The sequence below is a fragment of the Camelus dromedarius genome, chromosome 8, assembly GCF_036321535.1.
Source record: "Camelus dromedarius isolate mCamDro1 chromosome 8, mCamDro1.pat, whole genome shotgun sequence".
In the NCBI taxonomy this organism is placed as follows: Eukaryota; Metazoa; Chordata; class Mammalia; order Artiodactyla; family Camelidae; genus Camelus; species Camelus dromedarius.
The window spans coordinates 55,162,001-55,179,699 of record NC_087443.1 but is presented as its reverse complement, the minus strand read 5'-3'; the positions used below and the strand labels follow the sequence as shown (position 1 = coordinate 55,179,699).

General features: G+C 49.9%; 1 protein-coding gene across 1 annotated transcript in view; it reads left to right on the top strand.

The window, feature by feature from the left end:
- The window catches only part of TLL2 (tolloid like 2), a 118,714-nt gene extending 101,215 nt beyond the window's left edge, over positions 1-17,499 (top strand). Inside the window, exons 14-21 of the mRNA XM_010974377.3 lie at positions 2,761-2,886; positions 3,610-3,770; positions 4,385-4,565; positions 5,915-6,040; positions 8,495-8,622; positions 10,908-11,121; positions 13,590-13,840; positions 15,444-17,499. Of these exons, the coding sequence (XP_010972679.3) occupies positions 2,761-2,886; positions 3,610-3,770; positions 4,385-4,565; positions 5,915-6,040; positions 8,495-8,622; positions 10,908-11,121; positions 13,590-13,840; positions 15,444-15,578 (1,322 nt within the window). The 3' untranslated portion in view covers positions 15,579-17,499. The remainder of the gene's footprint in view (positions 1-2,760; positions 2,887-3,609; positions 3,771-4,384; positions 4,566-5,914; positions 6,041-8,494; positions 8,623-10,907; positions 11,122-13,589; positions 13,841-15,443) is intronic.
- The last annotated feature ends 200 nt before the right edge of the window (positions 17,500-17,699 follow it).

Here is a 17,699-nt window from a genome sequence, read left to right as displayed (position 1 = left end):
CTTCTTCTCCCACCCCAGTGCTCTCCCAGACTTTTCTGGGAGGCTTGGCCTTGGCCACTGTAGCCCAGAGCAAGCATGAGCCCATGGCTTGAAGCAGATGTTCCTTCACCACCATGCAGGTGCTGCAGAGGGCACCCTGTCTCCCCGAGCTGGAGCAGGGTTGGAAATAGCCAAACATCACTCTGCTCTTTCTGGACAGAGCTCAGGTATAGATGTATACCTTTCACCCACCTTCCTGGGCCAAACACTCTCCCCTTCTAGTCTCTGGAGGAACTACTTTGCTTTTAGCAAATCCAATCCACTAACCTCTCTTCCTCCACGAGGCTACGCTGGTGCCAGAAGACTCATCAGTGGTCCTCCCCTTCATGTTTGACGTGTGTGTCCCACCCACAGCCCTAGCGTCTTCAAGCATCCATCTCCTCTGCCACCCACCTTGGCCCTTTGGTTAGCTTGTTCTAGGCTCATGGGCTCTTCCCTCGGTTCCTTTCTGCCCTCCTCCTCTGCCCACCTGCCAGTTGCCGGTTTCTTGACTCTGCCGTGCTGCCTTCCTGCCCATCTAGTCTTCCTTCATTGGTCCATCCTTGATGCCTTTTCCTTCTTTCTGTTCCCACCTCGTCTCTCTCCCTCCTCAGGCCTGCACTCCTCTACCCGTACCTGATTCAGGGATGCAGGTAACCTGGTCTTTCACTACCCGCATCACAGTGTCTCTCCACCCACTGGAATTTCAAAAGCAACCCTGCTCTTGTCCATAGGGACACCTACTGTGCACAGAGCAGCTGTACGCCACGTACCTCACAGGCATCATTTTCAATCACCATAACCCTAAAAGCAGCTGTTTCTCTCATTTTGAACCAGGAGGAAGGCTCAGAAAGGTCAAATTGCTCAGTTTATTAAAGGAAGACCCACTGAGTCAGTTCAACCCAGGTCTGTCTGGCTCACTCTAAAGACTGGACTCTTTCTATTTCTTATTACTGTCGATTCTCTGCCTTTTATACTTTCTAGCAAATGTCAAAGTGCCTTGCCTACTGTAAAGTAATAAATAATTGCAGGATTGTTACTACTTTAGCAAACTTAATACTTACATTTATTTTAGCCTGTGGGTAGTGTCAACCTCTTGCCAAGAGCATGTCTTCTAAACCCAGTCTCCCTTACTGACCAACTTATTTAAGCTTTTGTTGAGCCCAAGAACACATCATTCTTAGAGTCACCTAAGTTTCTCTCCACTATGTGCAATAATGGGATATTTACAAACTATCCTTTCCCCAGTGACGAGCAACCAGATTGACGAGTACTGTGTGCATCGTAGTCCAGGGGGACTGGAAGGGAATGGTTTATTTGAGTTGGAAAAAGGATACAATGATGGTTGAAAGGTTTGCATTTTCTGCAAGACCAGAGGATTGGACGTGGCAAGGAGTCAGAGCTTTTAACAATTCAAATTTCAAAGGACAAGAAATATATTTGAAAACAATGAACGTCCTGTCTCTAGGTGTTTTCCAGCAGGGTCTGGAAAGCCATCTACCAGAAATGTCATTAAAGGATTCTTGCTGAGGTGGCAGGACTGGGGATCTTTCTAAGTCTTTACCAACTCGAAAATGTCCTGATTTCTTTTCTTTTATGTGTAATGCAAGGTCTTTAAGATTTTGTGAACTCTGGACTTGTTCTGTGCCTGCCTTCCATGGTGTTATGAACCAGTACATTCACTGGCTCGCCAATCCTTCTTCCTAGATTGGACTTTTCTTTTCTTTTCTTTTCTTTTCTTTTCTTTTCTTTTCTTTTCTTTTCTTTTCTTTTCTTTTCCTCTCTCTCTCTCTTTTTTTTTTTTTTTTTTGATGATGTCTCCATGTTTAGTGCAGTCCCTAACAGAGGCTGCAGCTCTGTTAGGTCACAACTTGTGTGCTCTTTTTAGGGATAAATGTACCATATCTTGGTATCAGAAAATAATGACTTTTTCCTTGTACTTCTGATACTCTTCCTGGGAGAACCCAATGCCTGGGTTTTTCTTTCTTCAGTGTGCATGGGCTGACATGTCTGGAGAGATTCTCCAGTGATTCTCCAGTTCTTCCTCTGGACAACGTCCTGCTTGCTATTTAATTGCCCCAAACACATCTCTGGACACTGTCGATGCCGAATCCCACCCAGCTCCCCGGCTAACTCAGCCTCGCTATAGCCTCTTCCTGCAGTGTCTCTGGGAAGCGCTGGCTCACCTAAGAGCCCGGTGTTTTCTGTAAACTTGATGATCTTCCTGTGCATATCTCTTCAGATTTGTGATTACAATGCTGAGTCACAGATTCTGGCTCCATCCCTAGGAAATACTTACACATTTTCATCTAGAAATGTGTCCCTTTCTCCTTACTCTTTGCTTACTGTCCTGAGAAGTTCCACATTTTTGGAGGGAGGGATTCTCAATTTTATGGCATTAAAATTGATTAAGCCTTTGGTATGGAAACTTTGAGATTTCCTAAGGTCACAAACAAATACTGAACCGTTCCAGGAATGAGGTGATCCAGGCCTGGTCCCTGCTCAGAGAAGCCCCGCTTCTGGCTAGTGAGTTACCCTTGCATGTTGTCAAGAACTCACCCCTTGCTGTGGCTGTTCCTGGTTTCTCAGACGTGGACAGGTGGTCCTTGGAAGGTGGTCACCAGGAGTCTTTCTTGTTTTTAGAAGAGACTTGCTGGGAATCCCGGGATGTGGAATGTGACAGGGAACAGACTGGGCAGCTTTGTGATGATTTAAAAATCCGGTCACCTTCCTCCCCAACAGAGGTGGACGAGTGTTCCTGGCCAGATCATGGCGGGTGTGAGCAGCGCTGCGTCAACACGCTAGGCAGCTACAAGTGCGTGTGTGATCCTGGCTACGAGCTGGCCGCTGACAAGAAGGCGTGTGAAGGTTGGTGTTGGACCTGCCAAGCGGGAATGAGAGGGAGTGGGGGACAAGTCTTAGGAGACGTGGGGCAGACAGAGATGGGGCAGCTGTGCAGGCACAATGGACAGTCGTGGTGGGCGATTCACCTACTTCCTGGAGGGAAAGGCAACTCAATAAAGTCACACACATGAGATGACTTTATGCAACTCCACCCTCGCAACTGTGCAAGTGGGGCCGTGGTTCATTCTCTTCTGTGACCATGTGAAACTCACATGATTGCTAAGGTAGAAAATAAAAGCAAAGAATAACTATGAGCACTTTGGTGTGCCTCAACCAATTGTGCAATTCATTCCTTCCATTTCTACCTGGCTGGTGCTGTTCTTGCCCACCTGCGTGACTCTCCTTGTTTATGGAAGCCAGGGACATTGCATAGCTTGCTGCAAACATTTCCAATTTTCCTTGGCCCAAGCCATGTGATGTCCCCAATTATGCCACTGGGTGAGAAGTAAGCACAAATACATTGTCTTTTTTTTTTTTTTAAAGCAGTAAAGGCTTGTCCTCAACTCCAACCCTCCAAATCCTCAGTTGAAACAGACTAGAAGAAAGGATGCTGAATTAATCAGTTCAGATGGTCTAGGTATTTTTAAAATTATTATTAGAGAACAGCAGGGCTTACTGCTGCTTGGGGGAAATCGCAGTCACTTGGAACTAAAACCAAATGAATCTTGCTTCTGTTTCCCCGTGCAGTGGCCTGTGGCGGCTTCATTACCAAGCTGAATGGGACCATCACCAGCCCTGGGTGGCCGAAGGAGTATCCTACAAACAAAAACTGTGTCTGGCAGGTGGTGGCCCCGGCTCAGTACCGGATTTCCCTTCAGTTTGAAGTGTTTGAACTGGAAGGCAACGATGTATGTTCCTGTGCTCTAACTGAGTAGGGGTCATGTTGGGATGTGGCTCAGGGCCCCGCGGGCAGTGAGGTGGCCTCCCGGGGTCATGGAGCCGTAGCTGGGCAGAATCTGGGGAGGGTCTGGTGCTGCAGTTTCAGCTGCTCCCCCTCTGCAGACGGAATGCTTTATCCTCTTGTCACTGACGCATCCAAGGAGAATCAGGACCAGAGAGGAGGGAGCAGGTCTTGGGGGTGGGAGGTGGTCAGGACAGGTACGTCCCCTGGGGTAGGAACCTGGGGCTTAGTGTCCAGCGGAGGGGGTGAGATGCAGCTGGGGACCAGGACGGTATAAATAGCCCGTTCCTTCCTTTGGACAGTGGTTATGGAATGACCCAAGTCAGCCAGCCGAGACCGGGCAGAGCCCTACAGCCAGGGTGCTGATCGGGCGTGCCCCCTGTCTGCGCCTTGGGCGGGAGGCATCCCAGTAAGAGTGGAGAGGACCCTCCCGCTGGACCTGGCTGAGCTCGTCTGCCCATCTGGCAGGGTGCAGCTCTCAGGAGGGGGTCCTGCAGTATTCCAGGGTCTGGGGTGGGGACGTGGGGGCACAGGGCGGCTCCCCACGGCGCTCCCTCGCAGGTGTGTAAGTACGACTTCGTGGAGGTGCGCAGCGGCCTGCCCCCCGACGCCAGGCTGCACGGCAAGTTCTGCGGCTCCGAGACGCCCGAGGTCATCACCTCGCAGAGCAGCAACATGCGTGTGGAGTTCAAGTCCGACAGCACTGTCTCCAAACGCGGCTTCAGGGCCCAATTCTTCTCAGGTGCGCGGGTTTGGGGGGTGAGGCCACAGGCTGAGGGCAGCACGGCTTTGCAGGTGCCCAGCCTCGGGGCACCTGCCCACCCCTCTCTGCCCGCTGCTCCAGCCCTCACAGTATCTCTGCCTTGGTTCTGGGATTGTATAGAGTGGTGGCTCCACCATCACAGGGCCACCACAGCAAACTGCCACAAACTGGGTGGTTTAAAACAACAGCTCTGGAGGCCAGAGGTGTGAAACCAAGGTGTGGGCAGGGTTGTGCTCCCCCTAGCCACTTGGGCAGAGGCTTCCTGGCCTCTTCCTAGCCTGTGGTTCCAGTGCTGAAGTGTTGGGTGGCCTTCATCTCTCACAGGTTCTTAGTTGTCCTCATGAAATAAGAGGGCAAAACTAAAATGCCAAGTGTTCAGCAGGGAGACACCGCTGGCCCCTGAAGAGATCCCTGTGCGGGGAGGTGGGGATGGAGGTGGGTCCTCGGTTATTCCAGGAGGAAGCTGGCTTAGGACAGCGCTGCATACTGTGCCGGCTTGAGCTACAAGGACCATAATAATACAGCGGCCACTTGAGTCCATCTGTAGATAAATAAAAACTAACGCTTACTCAAGGCTGGACGCTGTTCTAAGTGCCTTCCCTGTACTGATTTGTTTCCTCCTCTCAACAAGCCTATGCGGTAAGGATACCATTACTGACTCCACTTTACAGGTGAGGCAACTGAGGCAGAGACATCAAGGACTACCAAGGTCACAACAGCTGAAAGCAGAGGAGCCAGGCTGGCACTGGGCCTTCTGGGCCACAGCTCGCAGGCTTACCTGCTCCATGGGCAGGAGGTGGTGTGGGGTTGCAGAATATGAATCTGGGTCACACAAGCCACTTGGGCACTGAGTCACCTTGGGCACCTTAGCATTCACAGCCTCAGTTTCCCTACCTGTAAAATGGGGGCATAGATACCTCCCTCCTAACACTGTTTGAGAATTAACTTCAATAATATAGAGAGTATAATATAGAAAGTGCCTGGGGCAGTGCCCATTGTATAGTAAATACTCAGTACATGGGTATTATTATTATTAATTTATTATTAATAGCCTATCCATTAAGGAGCTCCTTGGTTTTGGCGGGGAGCAGGGATGGAGAACATATATACACATCAAAGTGCTTTAGGAGCATGGGAAATTCAGTATATACCAGGGCCAGATAATATCCAAGAGATGCCGCCCCACCCTTGCCCACCTAAGTGGATGATCAGAGTTCCGGCAATCTGGGAGGTTCCCTGGAGGAGACTGCTTTTGAGCGGGGTTCTGAGCTGTGAGGGACGTTCCCAAGCTGGTGGTTCCTCTTAGGAGAGTCCGTTGATCTCCCCAGACAAGGACGAGTGTGCCCAGGACAATGGCGGATGCCAGCATGAGTGTGTCAACACCTTCGGGAGCTACCTGTGCCGGTGCAGAAACGGCTACCGGCTCCACGACAACGGGCTCGACTGCAAAGAGGGTGAGGCTGGACGGCGGGCCACCTCAGCTGCCCGCATGTGCGCATGCATGAAAGCCAGAGCCAGGGACGCTCCCTCCTGTCTGCGGAGCCCTGAGCGAGAAGGCTCCACATCTGCCTTCCCTCCTCCCACCTGCCTGCTAAAGAGTGGTTCCCCAGGGCAGGCATTCCTTCCAGAGGCACACAGCGGCCCTCGAGTGCTCTTCTGGAGTTATTACTGCAATAACTCCAGAATCGGACCCTCTAGGTTTAAATCTTGACTCTGCTACTTAATAGCTGTGTGACCTTGGGCGACTTACTTCACCTCTCTGAGCCTCAGTTTCCTCGTCTGTTTAAAAGGGGCTAAACATACCTCCTTCTTGAAGTTTTTGTGAGGGTTAAATGAGAAAATGCTTAGAAAGTATTTCAGACAGGCTGACACCTATTAAGCACTTGAAATGTCAATAAATATCAGTCATCTATGTCATAATCCTACTGAGGCAAATGCAGGTCCAAGAGTAAAATAGAATTTGGGGAAGACTTTGCTCCCTGCTCCCTTCACTACTGGGAATCCTTCAGGGCCAGATGGTTTTTCCTGCCCAGTTATTCTGTTCTTACCCTGCCCTGCAAAGAGAGTTTGGGCATCTCCATAAACACACAGGCCTCTAGGCATTGGTCCCACCACAGAGCCCTGCACGGATGCCAGGGTGACCGAGGACCTCATGTCCTCTTGATGCAGGAAAACAGATGTAGGGCGTGAGGAGGGCTGTGTCCCAGGTCTCGGTTGAGCCCCTGGGATGTGCGCCGCCAAGTGTGGGTCCTTGGCTTCACGCAGGAAAGAATTCAAGTGCGAGCCACCGTTGAGTAAAGGTAGATTTATTTAGAGAGATACATACTGCATAGAGTGTAAGGCAAGGAAAGAGGTGTGGGAATTGGGTGCTCAGGTTAAAGTAAAAGTAGGTACACACTCCATAGACAGAGTGTGGGCCGCCTCCAAAGTGCGGGGGCCACTAGGCGTGGTGTTGTCAGTTTTTATGGTCTCAGTAGCTTCACAGCTTCCAAATGGGACCATTCCAATTGCCCAGGGGAAGGGCCTGAGATTACCAGGAACTGGGCCACCACCCATTTGTTGTTAGCCTTGGGGCTGTCCTGGTGCCTGCGGGCATGTTATTTGATCACGCTGTTACAATGAGCATATAATGAAGCTCAAGGTCTACTAGAAGTCAAACCTCTTAATCCTCAAGACCAACTAGGAGGTGAATCGTCCACCATTTTGGTGTTAAATTGCTGTCATTCCTTTAGTGGCTGTGCCCTGTCCCCTTCCTTCCTGTCTCACTCTCTCTGGGATACACATTTCCAACCTAGGGGATTCTGGCTGGGGCGTCACAGAACTGAGTTGGTCAGGGCCTCCCCGGAACATTAAAAAATGAGCTCAGACATCTTCAGAAGCAGAGCACCCCTCCCCCTCCAAGTCCAGCGCTGACACAGACACAGTTGGTCACAAGTTCCTGCGTCTGAGCCGCCACCCCTCTTGGCACCTGTTCTCTGTGTGGCTGCAGAGCAGAGGCAGCCATGGGCAGGGGCCTCCTGGTAGCTGCCTTTCCCTCTGACCCACCCTCAGCCACGCCCTCCAGCTGTCGCAGCCTGAAGCCCAGGGCAGCCTTGGAGTTGGTGGTGGTACCTCCGCAGCGCCCTCTCAGTACCTAGCACTAGTACCTAGTACTGAGTACTGATTGGTAACAGCAAAGACAGGGCTCCACCCCGAACAACAGGTCTCTTGCCATCTCTCCATTTATCTTCTCCATTAGAGAGGATGCGTTCCAAAAGCTTAGCACAGTGCTCAACACAGAGGGAGAAGCACTTTAGCTATTGGCCAAAACGTGACTCCACTTACTGAGCAAGTCCTAGGTGGGACCACCCTTTGCAAATAGCACAGTAACCAGGGCAACATCTGTAGCCTCCACTTGAAACTGCTTTGAAAAACTAAAAAACAGAAGGCATAGTGATGGACAGCTTTGTTAGCATTTGCTAAATCTTTCACATGCATTATCTCATTTAATCCACACCCCCCCCCCAAGTGAGGTTGGCAGTCTTTTGACAAATAAGGACACCAAGGCCTGTGTAAGTGCCCACAGCTTGCAGGCGGTGGAAGCAGGACTTGAGCCGAGGCCCATCTGGCCCCAGAGCCTGTGCTGTTAATCACTGACTCCACCTGATTTCCGGTGATAACCACGAGGAGAATAGCAATAGTGAGAACGATGAGCTGGCTGCCGCGCCGCTGCCAAGAAGGCAGCAAAGCCAAGTCAATCAGCAAATCTCGGAACCGGGGACCCTTGGTTCAGGCCAACTTTCGCCCTCACATTTGATAATCATGTGACAAATAAGCCCAGGGAGGGGGCTCTCCCAGGACACCTCTTGTGCTGCCCACAAGTGAATCACCTCTCTCTGTATGTGTCCCCCCAACCCCGTCGCCCCCAGCTGGCTGTGCGCACAAGATCAGCAGTGCGGAAGGGACCCTGGTGAGCCCCAACTGGCCAGACAAGTACCCCAGCCGGAGGGAGTGTACCTGGAACATCTCCTCAACCGCGGGCCACAGGGTGAAACTCGTGAGTCATTTTCATAGTTTATGGATAACGTGGACTCTAGTATCAGGCTGATACGGGTCTGAGTCTCTGCTCTGCCACTTCCCAGCTCCGAAACTTGGGGAAGTATCAACTGAAATGAATGCACAGCCTAAAAGTTGAGAGTTATGTTTTATTCAATGGACAGTTCTGAGGACTCACCCTGGCTGACAGTCTTGCAGATCACTCTGAGGGACTGCTCTGAAGAGGTAGGGGAGGAGCCAGGATATACAGTGGTTTTACAACAAAGACCAGGTACTTGGAATATTAAAAGATTACTTACTTGTTAACTGAAGAAAACCAAACATCACAAGTTAAAGAATTTAGTGCTTTTCTATGTATGGGAGGGAGCAAACATTTGGGCTCATTGAATTCATTCCTTTGACAAGCATCTAGCTATCTAGGGCTAAATAAGATGCTAGATAGGTCCTTTCTTACTCTCAGAGCACCATTGTGAGTGGCTGCAGAGGCTGGGCCGTGGGCTTGTCTTCACTGGGGGGGTGGGGTTAGGGTGGTGGCAGCAGCCACTGATGACTTGATGGCTTCAGCATTCTTTGTTTACTGATATGGCTTGCAGTATTTTTTGTTCACAGAAGTTACTCAACATTTCCAGGACTCAGTTTTATTATCTGGAAAATGGGGCTGCTAATGAAACCCACCTCATGGGGCTGTTGTGTAGATTAAAAGAGAGGGTGCACACGAAGCCCTCAGCACAGAGTGGTGGGTGAGAAAAGCTCTATAAACAGCATCTGTTCACAGTGGTGTTGGCGTGAGCTGGCACCCACCACACAGAGCTGTAGTGCTAGTTCAAGTTCGATTGTTTCCAGTTTTAATATTTTACAAAACAATACACTCTCAAGATAAAAAAAAATGTAGTCAGTACAGAGGGTTGGAAAGTGGAAATAAAAAAACTTATCAGATCCCCCTATACCTACTCTAGATGTGACCTCTCTGAACATTTTCTTGTGAATCCTTCCAGAAATTTCTGTATGTGTATGTACATGGACAGGAAAAAACATATATCCGTAAATACCCTGATTCTTGCTCACATTTCTCAGATGGACTCTTATTATTCATGTTCTTCTACAACTTATTTTTTTTCAATTAACAAGAGGAGATTAAGCTATGTATGCTAATTCTCTCTTGAATTAACAAATATACATTTTCAAGCCTTTTTTTAAAAGTCCCATTCATGCACATGCTTGTGGTCTGCACACCATGCTTGGTTATTTCAAAGGCAAAATGAGTTTTTCCTACAAGTCTTGTTTCTCAGCAGCCAGAGACTCCCAGATCCTGGAGTGTAAAACAAACCCTCTTATCCTCTGGAGAAGTTGTACCCTGGCAGACGAACAGTTTTTAAAGGGGTCATTCTAACTCTGGAGATAACTGAGCTCCTCAGACGGTATATGAAGTGTCCCTGCATTACGGACCAGTAATGCAGGCAGAATGGGAGAGAAGACAGGAGGCGGTGATGATAAATTGAGGATCGCCCAGAACTTGCATGGGTGTTTTTCCGTGAGAGCGGAGGGGAGGTTGGGTGGGTGAATGCGCGCCCAGGCTGAGCGCGGGTACCAGGCCTGGGGCATCGAGGGGTGAAGGCAGAGCCCTGACCACAGCTGCTCATGTGGGCACCTCATATGCGTGACTGCCCCTGCGGGAAATGCTTTCGCCTGCTCTCCTGGGTCAGTCGGAACAGTCTTGAATCTGGGTGAGTGTGAACTGAAGTGCATTAGAGAAAGGCTGCCATCTGCTGGAAAATATTCGCAATGGCAACACAAATCTCCTGACGGCGGGGGAACCGCTACCCGTGGGGTCAGGAACGCACAATGTACACAACCGGAAGGAGCGCTTCCGTGGAAGGGCCACGGGATTTTAGTAACTGTCACAAATGTTCTCTGCAGAACTGAGGAACTAAAGCAGCCTATCACAGGGGCCAGAGTCAGCCCAGACCTCCAGTTTATCTGAGGCTTGTACATATGCGCTAGTTTTTTAATTCTTCCTTGGGAAGTGGATGGTGGGTACATTGATCATGCTCTGCCTTTTTGCAGCCACAGAGTGTGAGCTGAATACTTCCCAGGAAGCTATTGTTCACTGCTCGGGGACTACCACAGGTGTCTCGTGGACCTCTGGGGAGGTCCCGTCTCCCCAGTCCCCCCACAGCTGGCTGGGCAGACACGTGTCCTGGGCACCCAGCCCTCTCCCGCTGCTGGAAAGGGGCCCCCACCCCAGCTGAAGTGACCCTGCCTCACTTGCTGCTCTTCCTTTCCCAGACGTTTAACGAGTTTGAGATCGAGCAGCACCAGGAATGTGCCTATGACCACCTGGAACTGTACGACGGACCCGACAGCCTGGCCCCTGTCCTTGGCCGGTTCTGCGGCAGCAAGAAACCAGACCCCGTGGTGGCTTCAGGCAGCAGCCTGTTTCTCCGGTTTTATTCTGACGCCTCGGTGCAAAGGAGAGGCTTCCAGGCAGTGCACAGCACAGGTGCGTGGACTGGGACCCCGGCCTTCACCCAGTCCCCACGTGGACTGGAGATAGATGGGTGATGAAGGCAGGGAAAGGACTGCCTTTAATTCTGTCGATGGGGCGGGGCAGGAAGTCTGTGATAACATGTCCCTTTTGAGATGAAACATGGGCAACCATAGGGAAAGGGTGGTTTTCTCTTAACGCCTTTAACTGACAGCACTTAAAGTGGGCAACCCTTTGTTGGTGCATTTCTTTCCTCCTTTCCTTTCTTTCTCCTATGCCCCATCCCCATCTTTAAACGTTTTATTTATAATTTTGCTGGTCTGTGAATCCCTGAGTCTGAGCACTGAGTAGTGGAGATCAGCCCTTTGTACCCTCCAATGACCAGTTCCAGAAAATGAAAAATGTTCCTGTTCCTAATTACTTTTCCTGTACTTAAAGTGTAATCAGCTTTCTTCCATCCCTTGGAAGAAAATGTTTATGCTTGTAACTTACATTATTTACTGTGTTAAAGAGAAGAATGTTAGTGAGAACTCTGGCTCTGCTCCTTAGCCACGTAAATAATACAACTGGGACGAGAGCCCGTGAGGCAACTTTGACTCTCTGATCCTGGTCCTCTGGCAACGCAGTGGCCACCTGCAGCCCGATCAGAGTTTGAGACCGTGATCATGAGCCCTGTGAGGTTTTCTGATCCCTTTAACAGCCCCTTCTCTCAGTTTTTTCCCCAGAGCCAGAAAATACAAATCAGGTGAGACAGAATGACAGCCAGCATCTTAGCGCTCTGGCTTGCCCTTGCCTGGGAGAAAACTCGCCAGTGTTCAGGGATGCATCGTAACTTCCCTAGTGAAGTTTAAAAGCCATTGACTAGTGACTTCACCTTCTTGTCCCTGCAGATCGAGTGTAGGTGCTCATGGTGGGTCAGGGTCTCTGCAAGAAATGGGGACACACTCAGGTGGAGTCGTTATTTGAGGAGAATTTAATAAAGGATTGTTTAGGGGTGGGCAGAGTATGGGGACATCACAGGGACTGTGCAGCAACAAGGGCTAGGAACTGCAAGGTTGTTACTACCCCCGGCCCAGATGCCAGAGGAGGGAGAGGTTCTTGGAGCCTGGAGACAGGGGAGCAAGCAGAGGGCCCCCCAACAGGAGCTGTGACTTGCAGTCAAAAGACAGCCTGTGGTGACCAGGCAGGGAGGGGGCCTGGGACAAAATGCTCTGACGTCTCTCTCCTCTGACCTGCTGGTGTTCCCTGTGGCTGGACCATGAGGGCAAAGGGTCCATCCATGTAAACCCAGAGGTCTGCCTCCTGGGGCCCAGAGCAGGTGCGGAAGAATGGAGCGGGGATCTGGCAGGGTGGTTACAAGGCATCCTGCTCTGCTTGGTGCCCAGTTCATTGCCAGCCACGTCTCAGGAATTTGAAATTTCCCAAAGGCAGCTCAGGCCTGGAAGAAATTCTAAGCCAGAGCACACACGGGGCTAAGAGTTGGCAGTCGGACAGGACTGGGGCCAGGCTGGATGTGGAGCTGCAGCTAGGCGGGGGGATGTTACTGGACAGTGCAGAAGCCACACCGGGGAAGGGGGCGTTGGCACATTAAGGACCGGCAGTGGATGAATTTGCCTTCAGAATTTCTGTTGCTTCTAATTTCCAATCACTGTCGTTTACCCATTTTTATTATGTGGTCCCTAGCGGCCTAGGCAAAAGGTAGGATGGGACCTAGGTCATCCAGGGTTACGGTCCTAGTAAAAAACGCAGACGCCAAGGCTACAGAACACATGTCTAAAGCACAAGGTGCATACTTCAACTGAAATAAAAAAAAAAAAAAGAAAGAAAGAAAGAAAGCAACCCCCCTAGCCCCAAAAAAGTACAAGATACAGCTTACGTGTAACACCCATAGGAGTTTCAAAACTGGCCAGTAGTTAGGCTTTCAGATGCAAGCAAGGGGTTTCAGGTTTCAGAGATCACTAGAAGTTTTGGTGTGTTTTTGGTGCCCTCTGCTGGCAAAAATAACAAATTACAGTAAGTCGTTCAGGCTGGTTTGAGCCGTTCTCAGATGCTTCTAGCACTTCCAGGGGGAAAGTGGTAAAGATCCAACCACATCCCAGCGACCAGTTGGGCAAGCGATCCATTGGCCCCATGTCTCCATAACTGGAGAGGAAAAAGCTTTTTCCAGTGGCATACTCAGGTATTCCCCCCAGGCCTTCCGTGGCCCAGCCTGGGAACACAGGACCTTGGCTTGTAAATAAGGACCAATTTGGATTCCCCAGCGAACCCCGAAACTCCTGGATCTGTTTACTGCTCTGTAAAATGGGATAATGCAACTTGCCGGGCCCCTCCCTCAGGGCACACACAAGGCTTTGTCGAGAAAGGGGGCCTGTAGGAGGGTGTGTAGAGAGAGCCCCAGGCTGGGGGTGGGGGGTGCCGCGGGTGGGCGGCGCATGCGCTCTCTGTGCCGGGGAGCATCGCGCTTCTCTCTCCGCTCGCTCCAGAGTGCGGGGGCCGCCTGAAGGCCGAAGTGCAGACCAAAGAGCTCTATTCTCATGCCCAGTTTGGGGACAACAATTACCCAAGCCAGGCCCGCTGCGACTGGGTGATCGTGGCAGAGGACGGATACGGCGTGGAGTTGGTATTCCGGACCTTTGAGGTGGAGGAGGAGGCCGACTGTGGCTACGACTACATGGAGGCGTTCGACGGCTACGACAGCACGGCGCCCAGGCTCGGCCGCTTTTGCGGCTCCGGGGTGAGTCCCAGGGGTGCCAGGCCGGGAGCAAGCCCCGTGCCCCGGAGCATGCGTTGTGTGATCAGACCCCCCTGGGTCTGAGTCCTGGCAACCCCTGCCACTCAGAGCACCAGCCAGGAGGTTCGTTCTGCCGGATCAGAGCGGGAAGCTGGGAGGGTAGTCGGAGAGGTTGGGAGGCACCGGGGACCAGTTCATGAAGGCCTTGTGCTGAGGTCAGGTAGGTAAGAGCATTTTCCTTTCAGGGCTGTACTGTTTTTCCAAACGGTCACCTCCTCCTATGTTATTTGTTCTTTAGGCTTTCAAAGTTTTTTAATTAGACTTTTGTATATTCCATATATTCACAATTCTCTCCCCAAACAAAACCAAATGTCCATGAAAATTATGAATCACTCTTTTACTGTAAACATAGTAGTTATGTTCAAGGTCATTATTTTTCTCATTATCACCTCTTTCCTGGGCTACCTCCTTAGGACAGGGCAGGCCTGTTTTGATCGCTATTTCCCCAGCACCTGACACAGAGCCTGGCGTATAGCTGGTGTTCCGTGAAAACGTGTGGACCAGCCAGTTCAGTGTCCAGGTCCCTATCTGGCTGCACCACACTGGGCCCCGCCCACGCTGGGCTCCCAGCTCTACCCGTACCTCCACCTCCAGGCCTGATCACTCAAGCTTCTTTGCCATTGACTGGACTTCCATCAGATCACTTTGGAGTCATTAGTGCTTGTGCTGAACAGAACCTCAACCTGGCATTTGCATAAGTCTTTGAAAAATTTTCCTTCATCTTCTCTCACCTACCAAAGAAGAAAGGATGACCAAATGTGACTTAACTGTTGGAGTCCCTTTGAGGGAAAAGTCTCTCGCACTACAGGGTCCACATGCAAAGGAAAACCTGGGAAGGTCCTAAGCAGAGAAGTATATAGGTTGCCCAGTTTGGTTCCATTAGAATCTGGCAGACAGCAGCCTCTGAACATGGCTCCTGCTCATCTAACACTTAGCAAAGTCTTTCTGACAAATACAGTGACTCCATCCCCAATTTTTGTCCTTGGATAGGACATCGGCCTCAGTAATGGTCTTTGTTTCAGGTCTCGTGGGAGACACACCACAGTGGTGACCCTAGTGCTGGGTGATTCATGGTTCATACTTTACAGTCAGAAAGACCTGAGCTTTGGGGTCCTGTCTAGTTGTGTGAATTTGAGTCTCCGTTTCCTCAAGCATAAAATGAAGATTGCACCTGCTTTATACAGTTGTTGCCAAGTTTACATGAGACAAGATCTGAAAATGCTTAGAGCAGTGCATTTAATTAATCTATGTGCACTTACTAAAGAGTAGATTGTCTATGAGCTGGGCCTTTAGGATTGCTTTTGGAAAAGCAGGGCTGGGGCAGAGGGAGGGACGAGGTGCTCTCTGGAGCAGAATTTGCAAAGCTTTCCTTTGAGAAGGAGATTGTTTTGACGCCCTTCAGAGCCTCTGTTGGCAGGGATGCCTCGCGGCATCATCAGCCATCCTGTGTCTTTGCGTCAGGTTCTGTCTCATCCTCCTTGTGTTAAACTCCAGGCACAGCCAATGAGCTTAAAGTCCCCCTGGTTTTCCCTTCTCCTCCCCTCAGCCACTGGAAGAAATCTACTCTGCAGGGGACTCTCTGATGATTCGATTCCACACAGATGACACCATCAACAAGAAGGGCTTTCATGCTCGGTACACCAGCACCAAGTTCCAGGACGCCCTGCACATGAAGAAGTAATGATGTTCTTGAAAGACAGGAATTGAGAATGTTTTTATAACAATAGCACCTTGTGAATCTGCCCTTGAAGCAGTGTACAGTATTTTTCTCAAGCAAAAACTCAAAATCTAGCCTTGGAGGTGTACGTATCTGATGAAGTTTGGCCAACACAGAGACACAGAGGAGAGAAGATGTTCCTTTGATTCTGGCTGCGGTGTTAACAATCGTGAAGTTTTAAAGATTAAGGTTTGACGTCACTGACCAGTCCAGGTACGCCTGTTCGCTCTGCTTGTCCCTTGCTCCTACGGGGGCAAAAGCCCACCCTCGGGTGAGTCCAGATCTATTTCTGGAGGTGCTTCCAGGGGTGTCAGGCATTGTGACCATGTCCTGGAGACTCAGGCCATCTTCTGTCTACACTGGGCATTGAGGGTGAAAGCTCAGTTATTGCTCATGTGTTCCTCTCAGCTTAGGCTCAGGACTTTTGCTGACTCTCTGCCAGGGACACGTCAACCAGAAAATCTGAGAGTATGGGTGCCAGGACTGAAAAGGACACCAGAGTAAGCCGTGCATAGAGGGCACTGGTGTCCAAGGCACATAGTCACGGAGCAAGGAGACCTCCAGCCTTCCCTCGGCATCGTCAGCTCTCCTCGCCCACCTCGGGTTCCCCCTCCCTAATTGCACTGGGGGGCGGAGGCACCCTCTGTGACCTCCAGCAGAATATTTGCTGGTGAGAGTCCCCAGTCTGCTGAGAAGAAAACACCCTGGCTCGTCCTGATACTCCCGCCCTCGCTGAGTTGGTGAAGACACCCCCTGGGCTTGGGTTTCCATGGGCTGAGACCATCCCTTCCTCCAGCTTTGGGGACGCTTGCTATGGTTGACCTTGACGCTTGATAACCCATTCAAACTGCATTTGCAAGACGTGCACAAACATCTTCAGTGGGACCATTCAGATCCCTTGTGGGGTGAACATCATTGAAAACTGGGTAATTATAAGTCATGTAAGAATCAACACCTGGTAGAACAAGTCCACCTGTGACTAACTTCCTGTAACCAGGTAGTTAGCGGGTACATCAGTGACTTTGCTCAGACTAGTTAGCATTCAGTCACCAACTTGCAATCAGAACTCCCCACACTTGGCACTTGTTCTGGAGACCGTAGAAGACACTGTTTGCATAAATTTAGAACCTCCAGATATACTTTAAACAGTGAGGTAGTTTTGAATGGCATTTCATTAAGGCATCTATGGGCATTATGAGCTAAAAGCTGTGGTATGTTAGCTTTAAAAGAGTATTTATGTTGGAGTAATTTTTAAATAATGTTTACATAACTGTAAGTCCTGTGTGGTTGGTACTGAACACAGGGTAGTGCACGAGCGTGTTTCCAGTGAGCAGAGATCTTCCCAGGCACTGGACTTCCTTTGGGGATGAATCAACATCATTTGAAACAAAATATTTGCAAAAGATTCAAAGTTATATTTTTTAAAGATCAGAATATGCCCCCAGAGGACTATGTCTAATTAAAATGATTGCTGGAAGTAAAAAGAAAGAAAGAAAGGGAAAGAAAGAAAGGAAGAAAAAGAAAAGAAAACAAAAAAAGTTAGAAGAAATGCATGGGAATATTTTTTCCTTAAAACAGAAAAAATCAAAGTATTATTAATAATAATATATGTCTGTATATATGTATGTATGTAACTGTCAGAGCCTTAATCAATGCAGTGTGATACATGCCACCCCACCGACGGTAGCTTTACTGAGGAGGCCCTCCTGGACCGGCCTTGTGTTTGTGGTTCTTTTTTTTTTTTTTATACCAAGCTCTCTCCCTTGGCCTTTCCTGGCTCTAGGTGGAGGTTCAGCCTACATACCGTGACCTATAGCAGACCCTACCCTGGGGGATCTTTGATTCAGCAGATGGAGGCCCAGGTCTTACCTGCTTCACAGGGTGGAGTCCATTTCTCAGATGTTTGTGTTTTAGGAGCTTTCATTTTGTTCCATTTTATCTGTCAAACTTGAAACAGAAATCAGGATGCATAAGGCGGCTGCAAAGGGTCTCTCTCCGAGGACATGAAAATTCTGTAAGTTCTAACCTTTAGAAGTCTGAATAAGATTAATGATACACAAGGTCCTGGGTTCATTCCCCAGTACC